This window comes from Corythoichthys intestinalis, chromosome 1, assembly GCF_030265065.1.
Source record: "Corythoichthys intestinalis isolate RoL2023-P3 chromosome 1, ASM3026506v1, whole genome shotgun sequence".
NCBI classification, from domain to species: domain Eukaryota; kingdom Metazoa; phylum Chordata; class Actinopteri; order Syngnathiformes; family Syngnathidae; genus Corythoichthys; species Corythoichthys intestinalis.
In genome coordinates this window covers 57353245-57378925 of record NC_080395.1, presented here as the reverse complement: position 1 = coordinate 57378925, position 25681 = coordinate 57353245, and the positions used below count along the sequence as shown (strand labels likewise).

At 39.3% G+C, this 25681-nt stretch overlaps 2 protein-coding genes across 7 annotated transcripts in view; one reads left to right on the top strand and one right to left on the bottom strand.

Annotated features, from left to right (window-relative positions):
• apip (APAF1 interacting protein) overlaps positions 1–11901 on the bottom strand; it is a 30331-nt gene extending 18430 nt beyond the window's left edge. Inside the window, exons 1-2 of one of the 4 annotated variants that reach the window (XM_057838981.1) lie at positions 11879–11901; positions 3774–3842 (exon numbers count right to left, since the gene is read on the bottom strand). In XM_057838981.1, the coding sequence (XP_057694964.1) occupies positions 3774–3839 (66 nt within the window). In that variant the 5' untranslated portion in view covers positions 3840–3842; positions 11879–11901. Of the gene's footprint in view, positions 1–3773; positions 3843–4576; positions 4717–5760; positions 5839–11878 lie in introns of those variants that run through there. The other 3 variants (XM_057838973.1, XM_057838966.1, XM_057838957.1) reach the window with 3 other exon arrangements.
• On the top strand, positions 1967–25611 carry LOC130917480 (uncharacterized). 3 transcript variants are annotated; one of them, XM_057838945.1, is made up of 5 exons: positions 1967–2054; positions 23906–24472; positions 24567–24617; positions 24709–24787; positions 24887–25611. In XM_057838945.1, exons 2-5 carry the CDS (start codon positions 23956–23958, stop codon positions 25056–25058), a joined length of 819 nt encoding a protein of 272 aa, XP_057694928.1. In that variant the 5' UTR covers positions 1967–2054; positions 23906–23955; the 3' UTR covers positions 25059–25611. The 3 variants fall into 3 exon arrangements, with proteins under 3 accessions (XP_057694928.1, XP_057694913.1, XP_057694918.1); XM_057838930.1 differs by lacking the exon at positions 1967–2054 and adding an exon at positions 22942–23074; XM_057838935.1 differs by lacking the exon at positions 1967–2054 and adding an exon at positions 23662–23742.
• Positions 25612–25681: the final 70 nt, after the last annotated feature.

The window sequence follows — 25681 nt, the reverse complement described above, 5'->3', positions numbered from 1 at the left end:
CTGTTGTTACCTTTTCTGTTGTTAAAAAAAAAAAAAAAAAAAAAAACTTTAGCAAAGGAGAAGTGTAAATAAATTATAGACTTAAGATTTGTTAGTTATGAAAAAATTAAGTGTTCGTTGGCTGTCACTGAGTAGCATTTGCGATCACTACACAAAAATAGCAACGTAAATTACCCCCAACAACGATCAGAGATGTAAGACAACCAGAGGATATAATATTTAAGAAAGACAGAACATAGGGTGGTAAAGGATAGATTGTTAAAAACAGGAGAATGTCATTGTCATGGCCTATGGCAATGCACACAAGAAAAAGGTGTCGATAAAAAAATTCCTCTGGATCAGGTCGGCTCTTTTTCCCGTCTTTTTCAGCCCTTGACACTCAAGCCATCTCTTTAACTGAACATTTTTACCAGTGAGTTTGGCACTAGGGAGATCATTTCTGGACAGACTTGGTAGGTTTAGCTCAGTAAACATCTCATTCATACACTATTTACATGCATTTAGCATTAGGGACAAAGACGAGCTTGACCCGCCTAGCAACAGTTGCTAATGTCATGAATAATAATAATAAAGACGCACAATAATATCGTTACCGATAATTATCGTCCGATAATGGCAATTATGACATCACACCGATAATCCAGATTTTAAAAGAGTCAACCGATAATGCATTCCGATAATCATACACTTGATTTAGCCTCCAAATGTGTTGCCTGGTACACTAGGCTAACCGCTGTTCCAGCTATTGAGTCTGGCCACCATTCAGCGGATACAATTTCCAGGGCGGAGCAAGCCACAGCAAACAGACAGCGGAGTGGACCAATAAGCGACGAGCAGACGTGACATGAGTAAAACGACGAGGGCAGGACGAGGGACTTGCACGTGGAAGTAAACATACGAGGAGAGCGGAGTTTATTCAACATGGCTAGCGCTAGACAGACTGTTGTCAATGACTCGTGTCGATGTGTTTTTGGTAATTTAAAACTGATTTTACCGTGCATTGGAACATGTTCTCGGCTCTCCTGTTCACCATCTGTATTGTTGTGGAGACAACTTTCGACGCGCAAGAGTGACGTTGCTCGTTAAGAACACATCACGCAAATAAACGAATCTGATTTGTCGATTGATTTTGTACCTGCTCGAGAGGCCGTTAATGGGCTGGGTCCCAGACTTTTCTCTCAGTGTTTGAAAAGTACAGGGAGAACAGTCTGGCCGTGCTAGGCAACCAAATGTGTACAATCGACGCATATTTGTCCAATTCTGCACCGGTGCCTCCACCCCTCCCAAAGTCATTATTGTGCAATTAAGTATTTACTTTGTAAGTATTATTAATATTAATTAATATACATTGTTTAGATGTTGGAATATACTACTTGTTCACATTTGATGTGGAAAAAGTAGCAATAAATTCTCTTGTTGCACTGAAACATTTTTTCTTGTGTGGAATAAAAAATTGCATTTATATCTTTTAAAGTGACGTGTTGCGTGCGGTACGCCATTGAGGTAGCGGGAAAATGACAGCATTTGCGAACAACGGCAAAAAGGACATAAGTGACCACTTTCTTTCCAACATTCTCACCAGCAATGTTATAATATATATATATAATAATAAAGTTTTACAAAGAATGTTTGAGCTATATTACAATAACATTCCGTAATTGCAACTTTCTTTTTCTAAAATACAAAAAAGAGAGTTGGTGTATAACAAAATTGTCTTTTGTCTGTCCTTAGATGGAGGGACATTCATTCATTTAGATCAGAGGTCGGCAACCTATGACACGCGTGTCAGCACTGGCACGCGAAGGGTTAACCAGTGACACGCGAGGGCATGGCAAAAAAAAAAAAAAAAAAAAAAAAAATGCGTGTTATGTTTATTGTCGGTTGTATCTTTATCACTTGTTCAAGCGCCCCATCTTGTGGCCGTTTTACTTATTGGTTCTAAAACAGTAGAAGAAAAATGCAAATAGGAAGTTCTTCAAATGGGATTCAGTGTGTTACGTGGCAGCTCCACTCTCACAACTTGAGTGGCATTTGTGTTCTTTAGAGCAACGTCTGTGAGTATTTTGTTGTCAAATTGAGAATTACACTCTTTATATTGTCTTTAGGTTGCATGTTTGAGGGGAAATGTGTTTGATATTTCTAATTAAGAACTACTGAATACAGGCTAATTGTGTTTGCATATATGGATGGCATTTTTGTTATTTGCAGCATTGTTGCTGATTGCATGTATTTTTTCATTGTTTTAGTTTCATAAAAAACAAAACAGACACATAAAGGATTACTGAAAACATCCGGAGTGTGAACCTTTTCATGTTTAGCTGTTTGGATAGCGGAAGCGAGCCCATTTACAATGTGCCTTTTTACCGGAAATTAAGGCATTTTCAGTTGCGCGCCCTGTTATTTAGGGCAGGGGTCCCCAACCTATTCCACAAAGGCCCACTGTGGGTGCAGGATTTCATTCCTACCAAACAAGATGACAACACTTTTCCCCCAATCTGGTGTTTTACAAGTGCAATCAGTTGATTGCAGTCAGGTGTGGCTTGTTTTAGCAGAAGCCTCATTGGTTCAACTGTCTCTGCTGGATCGCCTGGAACAAAAACCAGGACCCACAGTGGGCCTTGAGGACTGGGTTGGAGACCCCTGATTTAGGGGCTTTACGGGACCGCCCCTCTCACCCACTCTGCCTGTGGCGTTATATGCGAGCAATAATGGATTTTGAGCACACCTCCAGCTCTTCCCCAATTTCTTGACTCCTGCGCTTGTCAGATTTTTTTTTTCTGCGCGTTTAATTCAGCCCACGCTACTAACATGTTACGAAGCTGACCAATCAGAGAGCTGGCGGAAGTACACTGTGTTACCAACTGCACTTTTTGGTAATTGCAACTCTGCACCGTCGGGTGTAGTGGACAGGCGATTAACGTGGCTTGTTGTCGTCGATTCGCCCGGTGCTTATTACTTCAGAGAGGTGGTGATGTGTATAAAAACACAGTGACACGTTGGATGGTATTTTGCTGGAGACTTTTATTAACAAAACTAAAACCAGCATGGGACACAGCCACTTTTCATGGCGCTCTTCGCACAACTCTCTCTCAACACCTTGCTCCCTGCCTCTCTTTTTCTTACGCTTAACTATTAAGGTGGTCATACTGTAGGGGACAGCGGCCCCTTGGGGGTGCCGGTAACAACTGGTTGGCTGGTTACTTCCGCCTGCTCTGTGCATTATGCCTCGGGAGCGTTGTGTGTGTGTCGCACAACAAGTGTCAAACGCAACTATGAGACGAAACATGAAATTCATGGAAACAGGGCCAGGAATCACATTAAGGTAGTCATCTTTTGTATTTGTCATATAAAATCTAAAATTGTGCATAGAATTCACTGTTAGTGAAAAAAACAAAGTAGTCGCCTAACTTTGAAGGTTAAAACAGCCCGCTCTGTACTGTGAGAGACCTGCACTGAGAATCACGCTTGTTCCCCTTTTCTTGCTGGGTTGTGTGTGTGTGATATGTTTACATAAGATGATGCTCAAGTTTTGATATTTTCTACAATATACTTTTATTTTTTAGTTATTTGATAAAGAAGAATGGTAGTTGTAAGATTTCAACGTATGTTCATGTTGTTTTCTTTGGAGCTCTGTTGGATATAAAAATTCGGATGTGCGTCATTAATCTTGGTGTGGCACACTGATTGACAAGAAAATTTGAAAGTGGCACGCCACACCAAAAAGGTTGCTGACCCCTGATTTAGATCATTCATTCAAAAGACAGTTAGGCTACCTCTTTTTCTGCCGAGTGTTGACTTGCATCTTGGTCACCATTGTTGATTCCACACAGAGATGTCATTTCCTGTGGGAAATAGTCACAGTGAAGGTTTACACGTGATTCTAATGCACAATAAAATATATGAAAATAAAAACAGTTGATTCAAATGGCAGTTTAATATTTTTGAAAAACGCAAGCTCTGTCGTTACAGTAACACGACATTGAATACACTTGTAGCCCTCATACAGTGTGCAATTTCTGCAATTTGTCCAAAACATTTTACCCAAAAATGCACGTTTCAGATTGAGATCACACAGTTCTAAATAACGCATTTCCTTCCCTGTCTAGTCTTCCTTTTTTGTCTTCTTCAAAATACTCCATGATCTCAAATCCAGTTAGTCTGTCACTTCAGTTATCAAGAGGTAATGGAGCAAATTATTCTGTGAAGTTGGGACAAGTTCTCAAAAAATAAATAAAAATAAAATAAAATAAAAAAACAATACGCGCCCACATGTAAAACCTTCTGTCTCACAGTTCGGGATCGTTTTTAATGTGCGGCGTTTGCACATTTAAAACCGTTCCTGTGAGAGAACAGCAGCATATGAAAACATACAGCGAACAGCAATCGTCATTACCCTACTCATTTGGGACGGTGTAATATTTTATACGAGCAAGTTTTGACAACATGATGACGTGAGGTCACTTTCTCTCGGGTTATAAATGCTGAATAAAATCAGCAGCACCTCAGCGTCACTAAGGCTAAAATAAACCGGCGAGTTGTCTTTAATCGCTCGAAAATCATTAATTGTAGCTCTTACCAGTTTGTAATCGACAAAATTAAAATAATATCTCGTCGAAGAGCGCATGCGTCCTATTCAATCTGCTTCTTCTTGATTGTTTCAGGGAGCTTTGGATTCCTTACGGCACAGTCCTGCCCTCTGCAGGACAGTGTAAAGAATGCTCTTCAATCTCAATGGGATGAATCCAAAATCACGTCCAAAATCACGTCCAAAATCCAAGGTTTTCCTCAAATCTACGGTTCTAAATGATAACTCTGTTTTTGTTAAAGTCAATCAAAAACTAATATTTATTACTGGATTAAAACTAAAATAAATAACTCAATAACTGTTGCCACTTTATTAGCCTTTCGAGATAATTTATTTTCAACAATATTCAGGCCTCGGATGGCCATCTCAGAAAATTGTGCTTGCCCTAATGCAGTGCTTCTCAATTATTTTCTGTCACGCCCCCCCAAGGAAGACGTAAATGTTTCGCGACCCCCCAACTCTCTGCCGCCACTGTAAATAGTATCATTCGTCTATATTACTATTATAAGTACGCCTCAGCCTAACATTGTGTCCTTTTTTTTTTCTATTAAAGAAAAAAAGTAACATAGATCAACTTATAATAAAGTATAACTTTTTTAACATTGTGTTGCTTGTAACAGAAAAGACTTAACGCGCATCAATTTGCCTGAAGTTAAAAAAAAAAAAAAAAAAAAAGTCACATCCAAACTGTAAAAATACACTCAATGTACATTTTTGACCATTTGATACTGAAAAATAAAATGTAATAAAATCAGTAAATAATAACAAATTCAAATTGATTAGAAACATTTACTCTTCAGGACAACATGCCAAAAAATTTGACCGAAAAAAAACAAAACTGAATAGAAGGGGGGAAAAAGGTCTCTGGACAGAAGGAAAGTTTTTATTTTCGCTGATTCACCACAGTGCTCACTGGTTTACTGATATAACACTGACAAGGCGGGACGATTGTGACAATTGGCAATATTCGGCACATTTTCGCTGAAAAACAATCAAGCAGCTTATCAATGAGATTGAGGTCTAATGTCTTTAAGTGGCGTCTTAACTGATTTGGCTTCTCCGCTATAATCATTTTTAGACTCAGTAAACAGTGGTCTTTCCTCATTTCCCACTATATTAAAAGTCAAAGGCAAACGGCCCGAAAAAAGGCGCATTCTCGGCGGCCGAGGGAGAACCGTAGGTGAGGGCGGTGCTCGTGACGATCCCAAGCCGAAAACGGCACTTCTCAGCCGGACACGTGAGAAAGACAGTGGGTCGCTGCGTGAGTCCAGCTCTGCATGAGTCTCTTCCGTGTGCTCTTGTTTACTTCAAAAATACTGCACGCACTTTGAAAATGAGAGCGCCACTGCCACCCACGGAGTGGATGTGCAAGTACACTTTATTCTAGTACGGCAAAAAAAAAAAAAAAAAAAGCATGTTCCCCGAGGTCACTCGCGCCCCCCCTGGCATCGCTCTGCGCCCCCCTGGGGGGGCGCGCCCCACCATTTGAGAAGTACTGCCCTAATGTATTAAATCCAAAGTAGAGTCTGAGTAATGTGGGTCGTTGTCAAGTTTAAATACAAATCCTTAGGAGGAGGACATTTATGAACACTACACAAAATAAGGAGAGAAGGCACTCAAATTTTTCAGAAATATGCAAGGAGAACGGAAGGGCATACAATGCGATACTACACTACATAATACAGTCTCCAAAATTGTTCTAAACCTTCCGTGTCCTATCTTTTTATTTGGGATGGCCCTGCAGCAAGAAGGGTGTCTTGCCTTAACAAGCGAGGGCGGCACCCAGTGATTTTGTTCTGCTTTGTATGTGCATCCGAGGTGGGTAGGGTAGCCAAAAACTGTACTCAAGTAGGAGTAGCGTTACTTCAAAACATTATTACTCAAGTACAAGTAAAAGTAGTCATAAAAAAAAATAAAAAATAAAAAACTCAAGTAACAAAGTATTTGGTGAAAGGAATACTCAAGTAATGAGTAACAAGGTGAGTAACAGCTTACAAATTCGATTTTTGTTTTTTTCCCAGCACAAAGTTATCTATGGCGGGAAAAACACTCAGGTGACTTGAAGTTCCACTCTGAGACCCCCAATTTGGCCAAATTTCAAAATTGTCCAATATGTATGTGCACTGTAAAAAAATTCAGCGTAAAACAACGGTAAAGAGCTGGCAGCAGGGTTGCCATTTATATACTGTTCTTCTACAGTCTTGGTAATGTAAAAATGTTTCTCAGTAATAGTCCGTAATCCAGAAAAACTGTTGATTCCTGTATTTATAGAAAACAGTATAAGTCCGTCAGCAGGATTGCCATTGCCAGACTTATTTTACAGTCTTGGTAAACATGTTTCACAGTAATAGTCCGTAATCTAGAAAAACTGTTGATTCCTGTATTTATAGAAAACACAGTAAAAGTCCGTCAGCAGGATTGCCATTACCAGACTTAGTCTTGGTAATGTAAAAATTTTTAATAGTCTGTAATCCAGGAAAAACTGTATATTCCTGTATCACCAGAATTCACAGTAAAGAGCAGGCAACTGAGGAGCTGCAGTATGCTGCATTTTTAACGATATACTGTGTTTTAACAGTATTATTTGGGAAAATGACTTTACAGTCCATGAATGCATATATTTCCGTCTAGTACAGAAAAAAATGCGGATGTCAGGTTTGAAACAGAACAGGTTTTATTTCATCGTGTTGGCAGGCAGTGAAAACTGACAGGAACTAGAGAGATGGTGCAGTCGGGTCTTGTAGGTCAGGCTGGAGATCTGGCGTAATCGGGTCAAGCAGGACAGGCTGGGTCAGAAGTGGTGATCGGTCAAGGACAAACGACGAGCAGGAGTGTGCTGAATCGTTGACGAACTGATACCGACTTTGGGAGGCCGTGCCTTTTTTTTTTTTTTTTTTATTTGAGCAATGTGGAAACCTTTCTCCATTAGGTGAAAACCTTCAATAAACAATACAAAAAGAAAATGTCAACAGTTGCATTTGACTAAATTCAACATTAACATTGAATCTCTAGCACTTAACTATTTTAGAACAGTCAATTAACTCTTTAAATTGCACACAGTCAATAAATAATTTCAAATTCCAGTGTTTAAATCTCTCATTTTTAAATATTTAAACTTTTATACCATAAAAGGACAAATTCATTACATTGTTTTAATTAACACAACAACAAAAAGTGAAAGCTAGAATACATTAAATGTCAATGTCAATATTAAAACAGTGTCTCAAATCCCAAATTACCCCTAAAATATATACTACAATTGTCCAAACATTTCCACCGGTGAGTCAAGCAATGTGGTAATGGCCGCTGCTGGCACATTTCATCTTTTAATTCTGCTGCTTACCGGCTGCCTCTCTGGTTATCTTTTGCCAACGTCTCCAGCTGCACAGGACTGCAAGTTTCAATAGCCAAACCAGGGTGTCGTCTTCCTTTCCTGCTTTTATAGCTCTGGGTTGCTTATGGGTTGATTGGCCAATCTCTTCCAGCTGTGCATCGTTTCCATAGTGCTTGCATGCCGGTGATTTTCCAGTTCACACCCCTGGTTGTCTGCTCAATGCTTTTTTGTTGATGTTTATCAGGGTTTGACTTTACAATGGTTGAAAAATAATTGTCCATGTTGTTCTTCAATATGAAGAAGTAAGAGTTTGTAAAAAAAAATTGAAGCAAAAAAGCACCTGTCTAATTTACTCCAAATGTAAACATTGGTCACATGTGTGACGTGGGGACAAAGTTTGTCGCAGCCAGTGACGTTTCCACAGTAATTCACTGCCATACCACTAGATTGGTGTGGCTTAATGGCGTAGGTCTGCCATCACCGCTATGCAGAAGCATAAATCAACCTTCATAGTGATGGAATGCTACCATTTTTGGAGATGGGTCAGTTTAGATCAGAGTGGGGATACAACAAGAAACACAACATATGAGTAGAATAGAATGGAGGCGACGTCAAATAATACAATAATAATATGGCGTATAGGCCAACCAAACATCCAGTCTGGTGTTTGCGTCGATGTGATTGTGTTGTAGTCTGAGGCTCAACACCCATACATCATCCGGTACAGCTAACGCTAATGCATTTAGCTAACATTTGCAACATCAAAATTTAAAACTACTAACAATCAAAATATAAACATATAAATTTATTAAATAAATATTAATATAAATAGAGAAATAATTAAAAATAAATTGTATCGTATTGTAACTCCACTGTTGGATACATATGAGACACTTTTATTTATTTCCCCCAAAAATTCTCTCAGCTGCATCTTTTGCAAAACAATAGAAAACTGCCCTCTACTGGCACTCCAGAGGAATTAACATCAATATTATATATCGCCATCCAGCATCCTCAGAACTTTAGTTTAATATAAACATCTTTAGGTAATATGAGTAAGACTTAATTAACTTACCGTTTATAAATTGGTACATATAAATCCCAATATAAGTTGAACAACAAGCAATGAGGAGCAGCAAATGTCATCTAAAGTCATTCTCTGAAGAGTCTCCAACATCCAAATTATGGGTAAATAAGTCCTCCGGGATTTGATGGCAAATTATTTGTGGTGTCTAGTTATTTTAATTTAAATTGGCAAAAAACATAGTCTATATTGCCACAATGCTCCAAATTTCCAGTCAAAACTCAGTTTCCAAAAAATACGGTAGTGTCATGTAATTGAAACATTAACATACCGTTTACAGCATTTGTCTTGTTGCTTTAATGTTGGTAACCCACAATGCATTGCTAACTACCGACAATGCATTGCTAACTACGGTAATAAACTGTTTAACATAAAAACAGTATTTTAGTGTTCAAAATTGGCCGTAAATTTACAGCAATTTTTTACAGTGTGTGATACATCATCGGAAAGCTTAAAATCTCAATTTTCTGGGGGAAAACTTTTGAAAAGGAGGGTATTTAAAAAAACAAAAAAAAAAAAATTTTAAACAGCAAAACCCTAACTGGAGGTGAGAGCACGCGAGAGCGTACTTACCTCTTTTCGATCCAAAAACTCCATGTAGCATGTATCACCGAGTGTCAAGACACAGCTGTGAATGGCCACAGCCGGATTTTTGGGGGATTTTATGGGTGAAACATGGTAATATAACTAGGTTTGTGATGCAGAAATCGCAGACATCAAGGAGTGGTCGAGATTTTAATTTTCATATATTTACCTTTTTAAATGTTTTTATTTTTTAAATTTTTCTTTGTTTAGATCGATTATTTATTATCTAAAATATTGGGGGAAATGCGACACTAATGAAAAAAATACAATTAAGCGATAGTAATGAGGTAGATATCTGTGACTCTTTTACAGACGCTAATTTTTTCATTGTGACGTAATTTGTTTAAAAGTTTAAATTATGTAAGTGAATAATTTTTTTAAGTCTTTTTTCATTCATTCATTTTCCATGCCCCTTTTTCCTCACGAGGGTCGCGGAGGTGCTGGAGCCTATCCCAGCTGAATATTATACATTAATTAATGATTCTAAGCTAAAAATGACAGACATTTCGAATAATAAGTACGATTACTTAACTTCTATTTATGGCTAGGTTGAAACAAAAGCGGTTGCGCGATGTCTGTAAACTGGGGTTTCCAGGGTAAAACGGACAAATTAAAAATAGTTTGGGGACTTAATGCGCAATGAATTTGCTATGGCGGCATCTAGACATATTGTTCTATCAAACACAACAGTTCTTTTGGCTTAAAATACAGCAATTTATTTTAAAGAGGGGTGCAAAAGCAGACACTGTTTTTTCAGCCTTGTCTTTGTTTTCCGCCCTATATGAACTGTTGTTACAGTGATACTGTACAATAACCCATTACATAACCACCATAAGCCAAAGAAATACAAAAAAAAAATAGAAGAAAATGACAGTAACGAAGTATTATTATTCCAAAGAGCATGAGTGCCCTCTAGAGGAGAAAATAGTTCCTAGTTTGAATCGTGAATAGTTCCGTCATAGTTACTATTGTGAAATTGAAAGGATGATATCTCCCGTTTTCCGCGGTCAATCGGTGCCAAATAAAGACTGGGAGGGAGGTTAAAATATACACTTTTGAGTCATGTGTAGGACAGCGCTCTATATAAAATACTTCATTTTTTATGGTGCTTCAAAGACGGCAGGTGATTGAACAGGCTGACGTGGTCATAGAACTGCAAGCTTGGGTCTGATTGGTGTAAGGGAGTCATGTGATTATTGTTGCAATGTCTCATTGGTGAAATAGGTAGTGCTATTCTTGGCATCGCTGGCAAAAAAATATATAAATAAAGCGAAGACCATGAATAAAGAGAAAAAAATTAACCACTCTTGTGTAGCCCAAAGTAGTGGAGTAGGAGTAGTGTTTTTTCTGCACAACTCTATTCAAGTAAAAGTAAAAGGTATGGCTTTGTAAAACTACACTTAGAAGTATATTGTTCTCAAAAAGTTACTCAAGTAAATGTAACAGAGTACAAGTAATGCGTACTATCCACCACTGGAATTAGTTCATATGTGTCAAAACATTTTTGTTTAGCAATATGCGTTTAGCAACAGATTAAATGGCAATGGATTTCTTAATGTCTGCCGCTTGTCTCGAGGTTGACTTGTGGAATGAAGCCCGGATTGACCCGGTGCTGTGAAAATGCGGGCAGCCGTGGCACAGTTGGTAGCTGAAGTTGTCCTGTGACCGAAGGTTCAGCGGTTTGATTCAAGGCTACCACTACCCACTGTTGAAGTGCCCTTGGGCAAGGCACTGAACCCTATTTTGCCCCCAATGTGTTGACAGCGCCTTGCATGGCAGCAGCATCATTGGTGTGTGAATGTGTGCGTGAAAGGGTAAATGTGTGCTAATGTAAAGCGCTTTGGGCATGGTAACCAGTTGTTAAATGCGCTATAAATGTACTCACCATTTACCAATGGAGTTTTATTGGAAGTTAAGCATATTTATATATTCTTATTGTAAGCAATCATCAAAGCATATCTTAATTGTATGCAATCATTGATTCGAGCAAATAATAAATAAACATCAGAATAATTATCTCATCAGTCGTAGCATTGGTGAAATATCGTTATTTCAACATTGTGAGTGATTGTGGACATTACTCACAAGAATCTGTTGATATTACATAGAATCCATTCGACCCTCATTTTTAACAAGATTTACACTACCAGGACTGGCCAACAGCCCCACAGCATGAGGGATGATTGTGGGTGGCAAGTGCTTTTCTTGGAATTTAGTGCTCTTTCGTCAGTGTGCAAAACACTCCTTCATATCCCCAAATAATTCAGTCTGATTAATCAATACGCAGTACCTTGTTCCAAAATGAAGCTGGCTTTTCCAAAAGTGCTTTTGCATATATCAAGCAAGTCTGTTTACATCATGTAAGCAGAAAAGGCTTCTCCCGTATCACTCTCAAGTGTAGATTCTCTTTGTGCCAAGAGCGCTGAATTGTTGAAACATGCACAGTGAGACAATCTTGGTGTCATTTTTATGAAAATTGTAGACCACGTCTCTGTCATGTGTCAATCACAACACTCATTACCAATGCCCCTGAGGTTCCCTCAACACACCCACTCAACTGATGGCCAATCAGAGCAAAAAGGAAGCACATTAATGAGGGACATGATTTTCCAGAGGGGCTAAAAAAAGGATAAACTACAATGGCTTATAAAATGACAGTCTGGGCATTTCAAAGCCAAATGTTGTGCAAACCTGGTAAAATGGCCTCAGAGGTTATGAAATATAATGTCAAAAACACAAAGTTGATGGCAGCTTAAACAAAAGATAAAGGTAAAGATATTTACCTCTTATGTGACTTCATTCATTATCTTATAACATCATTATTCAAATAATACTCAGGATTTAATGCTTTTATAAGTGTATCTAGAGCCATTACATTTCATTTTTTAATTTTACATGGTGAAACTGTGTTGTTAGATTTGCAAGACTAGACAAGTACTCACCCACACATGTTGAGCAATTCAAATAAACTTACCTTAGTTCTTCATTATGCCTTACAGCCCAAGGCTGCGCACTTATGATGCACGTAAGTCACCTTTAGATCACACTACTGACTCACCTTATCCACATTGCCTCGGGAACAAAAAACATTTCAGTTTTTATAATATCGTGGTAAAGTTCTTCTCTGGTAGAAGTTCCCTTGAATGATGGCGCAGATAGGAAAATATGTTTGTTGTTTTCTGAAGTGTTTTGTTTGTCAGAACCACAGTTACACTAACTTAATTTAAGCACTATCCATTTGGCCACGTTATTTTGCATTACAACAGTTCAGTTTCAACATTTAGGATGTAATTATTAATAGAAATTTACAACAATAAATTATGGTGTTATTTGATAACATTTGTTCATAGTGGCATTTTTATTACTAGGGCCAGCTTGGTTGTTTTGGCAAATGACACATTCAACCCTATACTAGCTAATGTGGGTGAACCTTATCACAATATGAAGCAACCGTTACAAACACGGTTACTGAAATGTTGCTATTTCATTGCTTTTTGTCAATAGTTCAGAATGAAGAGAAAATAGGTTTTTACATATTATTTCTGCACCGTAACAACAAATAGGGCAGACATTGAGACGGAGCCAGATAATAGTGTTTCGAAAGCTCAAGAGCAGAGCAACGTGGTGGAGACAGAGGGCATTGGTGACAGTAGTTTATCTGAGAGAGGACAAATAGCAGGAATGAGTGACAGTTGAATATCCTGAGAGTGAGGGCTCAAGATTGCATTCAAATAAATATAACATGGAAACAGGTGACACATATACTGCACTATATTGTCAGGCAAGGCAAGGCAAGGCAAATTTATTTATATAGCACAATTCAACACAAGGCAATTCAAAGTGCTTTACATCACATGAAGACCATAAAAATCACATTTAAATCAACACAACGTAAAAACCAAGACAAAAGATCGCATTTAATCACAGAATAAAAATAAATAAATAAAAATAAAACAAAAACTACTACTAATAATAATAATTGAAATCAGCAATGGAGATAAGCACAAGAGGAATAGAAAGCAGATAGATTGAATTATATAGACAGTTACGGATATGCAGTGCTAAACAAAAGCGTTTTTAGCCCTGATTTAAAGGAGCTAAAAGTTGGAGCATACTTCAGACGTTCTGGTAACTTGTTCCAGAGGTGAGGAGCATAATAACTAAATGCTGCCTCACCCTGCTTGGTTCTTGTTCTTGGAACATGGAGAAGACCGGTTCCAGACGACCTTAGGGGTCTAGATGTCTCATAGGAATCTAACAAGTCAAGCATGTATTTTGGTCCAAGGCCATTAAGTGTTTTGTAGACGAGCAGTAGTATTTTATAGTCTATCCTTTGACTCACTGGAAGCCAGTGTAGCGATTTCAAAACCGGTGTAATGTGGTCCAGCTTCCTTGTATTTGTGAGGACTCTGGCTGCAGCATTCTGTACTAGCTGCAGCTTCCTGACTGATTATTTATCAAGACCTGTAAATATACCGTTGCAGTAGTCCAATCTGCTGAAAATGAATGCATGCATAAGTTTTTCCATGTCTTGTTGAGTCAGAAGCCCCTTAATTCTGGTTATATTTTTTAGGTGGTAATAAGCGGATTTAGTGACGGACTTTAGATGGCTATCAAATTTTAGGTCTGAGTCAATAATTACGCCAAGGTTTCTGACTTGATTTGTAGCTGTAAGTGACATTGTGCTAAGTTGGCCGCTTATCTTTGACCTTTCCTTTTTTGGCCCAAAAATGATCACCTCTGTCTTCTCCACATTTAACTGGAGAAAATTCTGGCACATCCATTCATTGATTTGATGAATGCATTTGCTCAGGGAGACTAAGAGACTATAATCATGTGGGGACACAGAAATGTACAGTTGTGTGTCATCTGCATAGGCGTGATATGAGATGTCACACTGTTCCATTATCTGAGCTAACGGAAGCATATAGATGTTAAATAAGAGTGGTCCAAGAATTGACCCTTGAGGGACTCCACACGTGAATTTGGTTCGTTCTGACTGATAGTTTCCGATCGACACAAAGAAATCCCTATCATGTAAATAGGATGTGAACCACTGAAGAATACTGTCACTAAACCCTACCCACTGTTCCAATCTGCTGAGTAGTATGTTGTGATCAACCGTGTCAAATGCGGCGCTGAGATACAATAGTAGCAGAACAGATGATTTGCCTGCATCGGTATTCCGACAAATATCATTTAGGACTTTGATAAGTACGGTCTCGGTGCTGTGTTGTGGCCGGAATCCAGACTGAAATGAGTTAAAAAGATTGTTTTGCATCATAAAAGTCTGGATCTGTTCAAACGCAACACTTTCGATAATTTTCCCCAGGAATGTCAGATTTGATATTGGCCTGTAATTACTAATGGTTGAGGCATCCAGATTAGGTTTTTTTAGGAGAGGTTTTATTACTGCAGTTTTTAAAACTCTCCTGTTTGGAGGAAAGTGTTTATAATCTGGCGGCACGGTGGCTTAGTGGTTAGCACATCTGCCTCACAGTTCTGAAATCAAGGGTTCAATCCCGGGCTTCGGCCTTCCTGTGTGGAGTTTGCATGTTCTCCCCGTGCCTGCGTGGGTTTCCTCCGGGAACTCCGGTTTCCTCCCACATCCCAAAAACATGCATGGTAGGCTGATTGAACACTCTAAATTGTCTGTAGGTATGAGTGTGTGCGTGAATGGTTGTATGTCTCCTTGTGCCCTGCGATTGGCTGGCAACCAGTTCAGGGTGTCCCCTGCCTACTGCCCGGAGTTGGCTGGGATAGGCTCCAGCACCTCCGCGACCCTCGTGAGGAAAAGCGGCATGGAAAATGAATGAATGAATGTTTATAATCTGAAGTATGTCTGGGGCTATGCAATGAAAAACAGTTTTGAAAAAGTTTGAAGGAAGGATGTCAAGGCAGCATGTTGTGGGCTTTAATTTCGACACAATTTCTGTTAAAGTGGCATAGTCCAAGAGGCTAAACTGTCTAAGATTGACGTGGGGGACATTTTGGGAGGCGTTTAGTGTAACATTTGTTAATCTGGAGTTGCACACAGTCTGTCTAATCTGTAGTACTTTGTGTGTAAAGAATTTACGTAACGCTTCCTAATCACCTCGGTTTCCCTTTTCAGAGGATGGACAGGGGTGGTCATTTTAAACATAATGCAGTAGTGATCAGACAGAGCAACATCATTCACTGTGACCTCAGAGATGTTAAGACCTTTGGATATTATTAAGTCCAGTATGTGCCCTCTGTTATGTGTTGGAACTGTGACATGCTGAGATAAACCAAATGTATCCAAAATATTTAAAAGCTCTCTAGCACATCCGTCTTCAGGATTATCAACATGAATGTTAAAGTCACCCACTAAAACAACACAATCAAAGTCCATGCAGACGGAAGACAGTGTTTTGGTAAACTCATCAAAAAACATTGTGTTATACTTCGGTGGTCTGTAAATTGTTACCAAGGCAGCTCTGCAAGGGCTTTTTAGCTGAATGACAATATATTGAAAGGAATCAAACTGACCACATGAAATATTCGTGCATTGAAAACTGTCCCCGATCAGACTGGCAACCCCACCTCCGTTCTTATGGGTTCTTGGCGCACTAAAGAAATTGAAGTTTGTGGGGGTTGCCTCAATCAGAACTGTCGAACTCTTCGATCTAACCAAGTTTCTGTTAGGAACATCATGTCAAGGTTATGTTTGCTGATAAAATCATTAATTAAGAAAGATTTGCCAGCTAAAGATCTGATATTTAGCAGAGCCAATTGGAGATGCCAGACTGGATTCACTGGTGAGTTTTGGGAATGACATACTATGCTTAACAGGTTGGCAGAGTTGATTGAACGCTTTTTATTTCTCACCAGTCTAGCCCTTTTTTTGTTGTTTATCACCACTGGGATTGTTGAGCATACATACTGTACTCCATAGGGCCCCGGCTTTTGCTGGGACAGAACAGTCTTTGTAATGTTGTCACAGCCTGGACCCGGTGCACATCATATTGGTGTCGCAAACATGGCTTCCTCCATAGAAGGATAATACCGTGTAGTTCCAGAGTTGTAGTGCTTTGGCTTTGCCCCGAGAGAATTCCAGGGGAGGCTGGTTGGTTTGTTGCCATCTTCCCCTGGCACCTGTCGGGTGTGGCAGGTACAGGGTGGAAGCGAAGACATGAACTTGAGTAGATCAAGAGACTGGTTAACCTTGCTATCTAGATCCATGGAGTCCCAATCAGGTTGACTCATTATTCCATCCAAACTAAGTCGTCGGCGGGGTGGCTTCCGGGACTGTGGGGATTTAGGCCTTGATGAGGCCTTAGCCTGACTGAGTCGGCGGCGTGGTGGCGTCTTGGAGTGTGAGGATTTGGGGCTGGATGGGGCCTTATCCTGGAGTCGGCGGTGTGGTGGCGTCTTGGAGTGTGAGGATTTGGGGCTGGATGGGGCCTTAGCCTGGAGTTGGCGGCGTGGTGGCGTCCTGGAGTGTGAGGATTTGGGGCTGGATGGGGCCTCGTCAGCAGAGGATTGCACGGTCGGGTGGATCTCCTTCTGTTGAGCTGATGGAGCCGCTTCTTGGATCTCGTCTGAAGGGGGTTGATCACCTGCTACCAGGGTTTCCTCCCGTTGAGGCAGTGGAGCCTTAGCAGAGGAGGGTTGGTCACAGCCTGGCAGGGCTGGCTTAGTCATTTCCCCTTCAGCGACTGTAGGCTCCATTTTTGGAGGAGACGTTGATCCTGCGTGCACACTGTCTGATTCAGCACTCATCCCAGCCTCCATGTTTATCAGATGTTTTGGGACAGCTTGCCTCCTTTCCTCGAGATAAGCAGACTGTCTGTGCCTCAAGAGATAAAACATGCTGCTGCTTAGTAACCGCACTCCTGACTTATTTAGGTGAAGGCCATTGTTCTTAAAAAGATGCCTGCACCCTGAAAATATGTTGAAATTGTCAATGAAGTACATCGATTGTCCAGCGCATGTTGCTTTGAGCCATTTGTTGAGCATCATCACTCTGCTGAAACTTTCATCCCCCAGCCTGGGCGCGGGTAAGGGTCCACTGAAAAACACCTCAGTATTTAAAGTTCCGACTTTGTTTATCAGTTCAGTGAAGTCTTGCTTTAAAAGCTCTGATTTTTGCTTCGCAATATCGAGGGCTCCTGTGTGTATTATCAGAGTAGTGGCTGTTGGATGCTGAGCAGCAATGCTCAGGATTTTCCCTGAGATATCAGAAACAGTAGCTTTGTTAAAACAACATACTCTGGTATTGTTGCTACAAAAGTGTTTCATCCCATTCACAGCAAAGTCGCCCACTATCAGAGTGCGGGGCCCATTGGGTCGCTTTCTCTGTAGCCTGCTAGCACATGCATTAGCATCGTACCTCTCTTTCGAGCTGGGTGTTCCAACTTTCCCTGGGTCAGGAGTCTCGGAGAGTGGCGTAAATCTATTTTCCAGTAGAATTCCAGCAGCTTGAGGCACTTTGTTTTGAGCCTTTGTTGTTGCCTTGATCTGTGATAATTTTCTTTCTGGTGCCGGAGTAGATGACGCAGTCTTCTGCAGAGGTGGCCATTCCTTTTCATCGTAAAATCTGCCAGTGCTGGGTTCTGCCAGGGTCCGGTTGAGTCTCGATGGTGTTTGTTTGCATTCTTTGGGTCCGCTCCCACTCGCTGTTTTGGGAGATCGGCAGAGTGGTTTCATTCCCGAGCTGTCCATTTACCTCCATATTCACTTCAAGCCGGTCAGGTTTATTTTGCAGCCTTTGCCTCTTGTCGTGTAACCTAATGTAAAGAAGGTACCAAGTACAGCAAAAATAAAATAATCATTTAAATGAATAAAGATTATAAAATAAAAGTTACAGTATTTAGGCAAAATAGGATGTACATGTTTTTCCATTCATTTTTGATGGCAGCCTTGAAGCAGTGGAAAGGGAGCCCATATAAACACACCATTTCAGCAATCCATAATATAATTGGATAACATTTAAAGTAATAGACTCCTGTTGTTCTTGTTGCTTGTTTCTAGTGTTCTGCTAAGGTGAAAAAGAATGCAATGAACTCATGCTGACATTAACACCTTGTCTGGCAGGCTGCTTTTATCTTGTAATTCATAAAATTGGCCAGCAACATTTTATGACCAGAATTATTACCTTGTGACTATACACTACTGTTCCTGGTAAATGTTTCTTTAGTTTAGAGGGCTTCTCTTGAAATGTGCAGTAACTTGAGCTTGTGGTGTAACGCATACAGTCAAAAAAACAGGAAAATGTTATTTTTTTACCTTTACTAAAGTCTAGAGTTGTTTTTTAACTAGATAATCTCTAGTTTTGAGATGAACACTATAAAATCATTTACGTTGAACCTAAAATCCCCAAACTTGCAATGAACTACCAAATTGAATCATGTTGTGATAAACTGAATCAATTTACAGTGGGGCAAATAAGTATTCCGTCAACCACCAATTGTGCCAGTTCTCCTCCTTGAAAAGATTAGAGAGGCCTGTAATTGTTAACATGGGTAAACCTCAACCATGAGAGACAGAATGTGGGAAAAAAACAGAAAATCACATTGTTTGAGTTTTGAAGAATTTATTTCCAAATTAGAGTGGAAAATAAGCATTTGGTCACTTACAAACAAGCAAGATTTCTGGCTGTCAAAGAGGTCTAACTTCTTCTAACGAGGTCTAACGAAGCTCCACTCATCACCTGTATTAATGGCACCTGTTTTAACTCATTATCGGTATAAAAGACACCTGAAGACAACCTCAGTCAGTCACACTCCAAACTCCACTATGGCCAAGACCAAAGAGCTGTCGAAGAACACCAGAGACGAAATTGTAGACCTGCACCAGGCTGGGAAGACTTAATATGCAATAGGTAAAACGCTTGTTGTAAAGAAATCAACTGTGGGAACAATTATTAGACAATGGAAGACATACAAGACCACAGATAATCTCCCTCAATCTGGGGCTCCATGCAAGATCTCACCCCGTGGCGTCAAAATGAAAACAAGAACGGTGAGCAAAAATCCCAGAACCACACGGGGGGACCTAGTGAATGACCTATAGAGAGCTGGGACCACAGCAACAAAGGTAAATCAGTAACACAATGCGTCGCCAGGGACTCCAATCCTGCACTGCCAGACGTGTCCCCTGCTGAATGTGTTATTGTCAGATGAAACCAAAATAGAACTTTTTGGTTGAAACACAGGTTCTTGTGTTTGGAGGAGAAAGAATACTGAATTGCATCCGAAGAACACCATACCCACTTTGAAGCATGGGAGTGGAAACATCATGCTTTGGGGGCTTTTTTTCTTCAAAGGGACCAGGACGACTGATCTGTGTAAAGGAAAGAATGAATGGGTCCATGTATCGAGAGATTTTGAGTGAAAATCTCCTTCCATCAGCAAGGGCATTGAAGATGAGACGTGGCTGGGTCTTTCAGCATGACAATGATCCCAAACACACAGCCAGGGCAACAAAGGAGTGGCTTCATAAGAAGCATTTCAAGGTCCTGGAGTGGCCTAGCCAGTCTCCAGATCTCAACCCCATAGAAAATCTGTGGAGGGAGTCGAAAGTCCATGTTGCCCAACGACAGACCCAAAACATCACTGCTCTAGAGGAGATCTGCATGGAGGAATGGGCTAAAAAAAAAAGCAGCAACAGTGTGTGAAACGCCTGTGAAGAGTTACAGAAAACGTTTGGCCTCCGTTATTGCCAACAAAGGGTACATAACAAAGTATTGAGATGAACTTTTGGTATTGACCAAATACTTATGTTCCACCGTGATTTGCAAATAAATTCCTTAAAAATCAAGCAATGGGATTTTCTGCTTTTTTTTTTCCATATTCTGTCTCTCATTGTTGAGGTTTACCCATGTTGACAATTACAGGCCTCTCTAATATTTTCAAGTGGGAGAACTTGCACAATTAATAGTTGACTAAATACTTATTTGCCCCACTGTAACTAGTTGGCGGCACTGCCAGTCTCACGGTCTCACGAGAAGACAAGTTCTCTCAAGAAGGGCGGCACTGCCGGTCTCACGAGAAGACAGAAGTTCTCTCAAGAAGAGCGGCAGAGGAAGAAGCCTGCAGTTATTGTGATATAATTTACCTGTTCACATGCCAGAAAAAGTCAACTTTAAAAGCCATTTTCATCCTGCTTACTGTAAACTAAATACTGTGTCATCAACTAAATACTGTGTCATCATGTCGCTAGTCCATTCAGCGATATTTGCGCACATTCTTTATTGTATATTGTTCACATTCCCTAATGGGAACCCTCGTATATCAGCTCAAATGCAAATCATTTCAACAATTTAGCTCGTTTTACATGTAAGCTAATATGACACAGCTTTCTTGATGGTAGGCCAACAACTACAGTTGTCCTATGTTATCAGCTGAGAAAACCATTTTAAAATGATATCAGATAGCATCAACATTGGTATTTCATTATCGGTTTTGGGCCAATGCGTAGGTTGACTTCAAATGTAGAACCCTTCTGCCTTTGTACAACGGCTTGTCACAGTTGTGCAAAGGCAGTTATGCTTATTTACCATTAGATGTCTCTAAACTAAGATGCTTGGGATTTGTTATGTGAGTAGACCGTTTGCATTCATGGTGCAAAAATTAAATGAACAATAAATTATTGAAAAATAATGAATTATAAACTCCTGAATTAGCCATAGTATGTTAAATCCACGACTGCATACTGTATATTGGTATCAGTTTGATAAGGGTATTGAATATTTGGAGTTGGACATTATGGGGATATTGGTTATCGGTTAAAAAGTAATTATTGGACAACTCTGTTAACAACAGTAACAAATAAGTAACATCATATTTAAGGTGTTTACAATGAAAGCGACAAGAATTTGTCACAAAAACAAAGGCTGTGTACACTTTAAACGTGTCGTGAATTGCATTATTTCTCATTTGTCATTTATTATCTTTGACAAAATGGACTTTGTTGAAGCTGAAGTTTCAATGACTGAAATCTTGACAAAATGTTTATTCTTTGAATAAACTTAATTGAAACATGGAAGCGGAGCAGTGGAAGAGTGGTTCGCCCGTCCGCCTCACAGAACGTTGGTTCAATTCCGTCTCCCCGGCCTCACTACGTCAAGTTTGCATGTTCTACCCGTGCCTGCGTGGGTTCTCTCCGGGTACTCTGGCTTCCTCCCAAATCCCAAGCTGATTGAACACTCCAAATAGTCCGTCGGGGTGTGTGTGTGGATGGATTTCTGTCTCAATGTGCCCTGCGACTGGATGGCAACCAGCTCAGGCTGTACCCTGCCTCTTGCACCTCTGCAACTCTTGTGAGGATAAGCGGTTCAGATGACGAATGAGCGAAATAATTAATGAAACATGGAAGACTTTCCACCTGATCAAATGGCTTCCTTTCAGCATTGAGCAATTTTGTTGGGAAAGCTTATTTTAATTGATTTGAATCAGCGACTAAACTGGGTTGAACTAATGTGAAGTGAGGTTGGAGCAACACCACTAACTTAAAATGTGTTAACCCAAGTGAATTATCTTCGTCCACCATAACTTGGTTATCTTGGAACAACATTCGTAAATTAAATCAAATTTATTTTTAGTTTTACCAACTGGAATAGAAATTGCCCCAACTCCAATAAATTCATTGCGTCCAACACAATTGCTTCACCCAGGAAAAGAGCAATTTAATCATGTGGAAATACTTTCCATGCATGATTTTTTTTTAATGCTCATCCAACAAGTGGATTTTTTGAGTGTACCAATCCTGTAAAATACCAAATAATACTATCGTTGTTTTACAGCACTCATACAGGATATGTTTTCTAGTGTATTTGGCCAAGTTGTTTATAAAAACTTTAATTGCGAAATCCGCCGTGCTGTCAGTTGAACCCTGCATGCTGTACAAATGATGGCGTACCTAACTAGACGGATGAGCCAAGCTCAATTGTCCCAACTTTTTGCATCAGAGCTATTTCACAAGTTGGATAGTTACAGTATTGTATAATCTTCAGGTCTACGTAATATCCACAACTGCCACTGTTAGTTACTACATAGATTAATTGGAACAAATTTTGGTCAATAAAAAGTCTATCTTTATGATGAAAATAATGCTGATTAGAAATATTTCTAATATTTTGTACCTTATGAGAAAATGAAACATTTCAGAACCCCTATGAAGAAGGCAGTTTTACATCTCAGCAAATCAGAACTATAATGTATCAATGTGCTCTGCATTACAAGAAGGAAATTCAATGGAAACCTCTGAGGAAGAGGGTGTGTTCACAGGTGTTCAAGCCCTTCTGTCTGTATTTAGCCATTCATCGTTGTACTCATGCAATGAAAACCTGTTGTACATAAAAGGCTAAGGTGTGATTCATCAGACTGAAAGAGACAGATCACTGTGTGCTCAACACTTCAGCCGAACTAAAAAATAGCAGTGTTTGATACAAGGATGAGGACTTCTCTTGATTTAGGGATATATTTTGGACTTTGGATCCTGATCTTTTCCAGTTTGGTTAATTGTAAGTGCAATTCCTTTTCTGCCATACACTTTTTTCTTCATATCTTTTTACTTAACCTTTAAAGGTGGCTAATTTTAACAGAGCTCGAGCATATAATCATAATTTTTTTTAACTATCATTTTCGTTTGGAGATGATACATCTTCGTTATTCCTGTTGTATCTTTTGTGTTACTAGGGATTCAGTGCTTCTGTTGCTACCAGCTGAAGTGCTCTTAATCGTTTACTCTACTTTTTCAAGGACCTTAGCGTAATGTTTTACTGTCGCAGTGCAGATATAATAAGATGTATTCATTCTTGATTTGGGAAACTGAAACTGAAGACAGCAAGAGGGAATACACACTTTTAATGCCTTCATCTCATCTCATCTCATTGGAAATGATGGTATGGAATAACATAAGGGGTAATGCACAACCTATTTTAAATGAGGAAGCGTACACTCATTGGGTTAAATGTTAGAATAAAGAATAACATTTCATATAATTAATCATAAGACTGATGTGCTGTTCATTTAAAGTGATAAATTAATAATTAATTAGTTAATCTCAGTTTGTAATGTTGCATCCCCTCCGATTTTTTTGAGCTATGTTCCCAGCTTGTGCCAAGACTGATTGACTGCAGGCTCCAATGAAACTTCCTCTCAACCCACTCACATATGAGTAATCACCCAGGTTAATAATTAGTGTCACACCTTAACAAAGTAGACAACAAGAGTGAATACGTGAATCCAGGCGTGATCTCCTTTAAGGTCATAGATTACTGCTCACTTTCCATGTCATGCCAGCTAGGTAAATATTTGTCATTATCCTTGTATTTTTCCATATCTTTCCTCAGCTGTGCTCCTAATTTCCATTGAACCTGAGGAAGATGTGCTACAAGAGGCTATGAAAGATGGGTTCCTTGTTGAAGACTCTTCCCCTTCGCCACTCAAATCCGAATCACTACAAGAAAACACAACCACTCAACAGTTCAACCAAACATCCTCTGACAGAGATGATAGTCATATTCAAAGCCTGCTGAAGGAGACCATGGAGGGCAGCGCATCCGGTGACTGGCCTTTTCAGCCGTGGGATAATGGGTATTCAACCACAAGTGAAAAAGATTTGTCAGGTTCCGACTCAACGACTACATCCTTGTCAGATACAAATGTAACCCAGTCAAGCATCACCACAGAACTTAGTGTGCCCTCCCAAACTGATGATTCAGAAGATTTTTATTCTGGGTCTGGAAATGGTGACATCCTAGACCAATATTTTACAACGCCACCAAGTATGAATTATACTGAAGGTGATGTTGCAAAAACACCTTTAATTTACACAAGACAGAATGGAAAAGAGGAAGCACCAGGAATGCCAATGAAAAAAGGAAGAGCCATGATATTTGAATTACCATCTGTGCAAGGTAAACGTCCATTGAAGATCCATAATACCATAACATCAACTAATTTGTGTGTGTGTGTATTTTTTTATTTTATTTTTTAATTTTTTTGTATCAGAGACAGACAGCGCTCCAACAGAAGAGCAACACAAAGGACATGTAACACCTGGTATTTGCCAAATAAATTCAGATTCGTTCATGTTGTCATCTGTAATTTTAAATAAACTATTTCATTAAATCCATCTCACCCCTATCATTAGATTGGATAATCATCTTGGGTTTCGTTGTTGGCGTTGCAGCCTTGGTGATGCTTTGTGCTGCTATTGCTACCAGAGACAAGTAAGAGTTTTTTTTTCTTTTTTTTTTTACCTTGTTTAAAATAGAAACAATAATCTTAATCTCCTAGGTATCATAATACAAAGCATTCCTTCTTTATAGGTGGAATGGGCCACGGCAAGCATTGAGTTTACAAACCAAGGTTGAGTACCCACAGCAGCAGAAGGATGAGAATGAGGTGTTCCTTGAAAAAGATGCACCCAAAGAAAATGGAAAGGCAGTAGAGTATACAGTTATTCCACTGGATGAGCTTCCAGAGAAATATTCACACTAACACAAATATTTTATTTAAAGTATGTGGAGCTGTGCCATTGCAGATAATGGGCAAAAAATAGAGCATTGATACAACTTAATATCCCAGAAATGCTTGTTTTCCTGATGACATGCACACCTGTAAATACTTTGTCACTATAGCAACTCTCGTGAGGATAAATGGCACGATATATGAATGAATGAATGATTTTTTCCCCTCTTTACTCAATACCACCACATAATGTTGATTGAGATACAAAGTAAAGTTAGCGAGTGACCTGTTAGAGAAAAAGACCAATATTGGATTAAGTCATAATATGTAAATATCAGATTTTTTTTCATAACATTATTTTTGTACATTTTTGTAGAAATGCAATTGTGTGTATGTGACTTTTTTTAAGATGTTCCGTTGAATTCACAAAATATTTTTTGAAAGCACTGAATTTACAGTATGTATGCAACTTTTTGTATGTTCCTATTCTTTACAATGTGAACTGAACTATGAAAAATAAGCCCCAAGAGCACCACATCAATAATTTATTTGCATTGTTTGATTTTTACACACTCATAATAAAACATTTACATACACTTTTGGTGTCATTTTCACCTGACAAAGACCTCTTCCTTGCTGTTGTTTATTCTGTT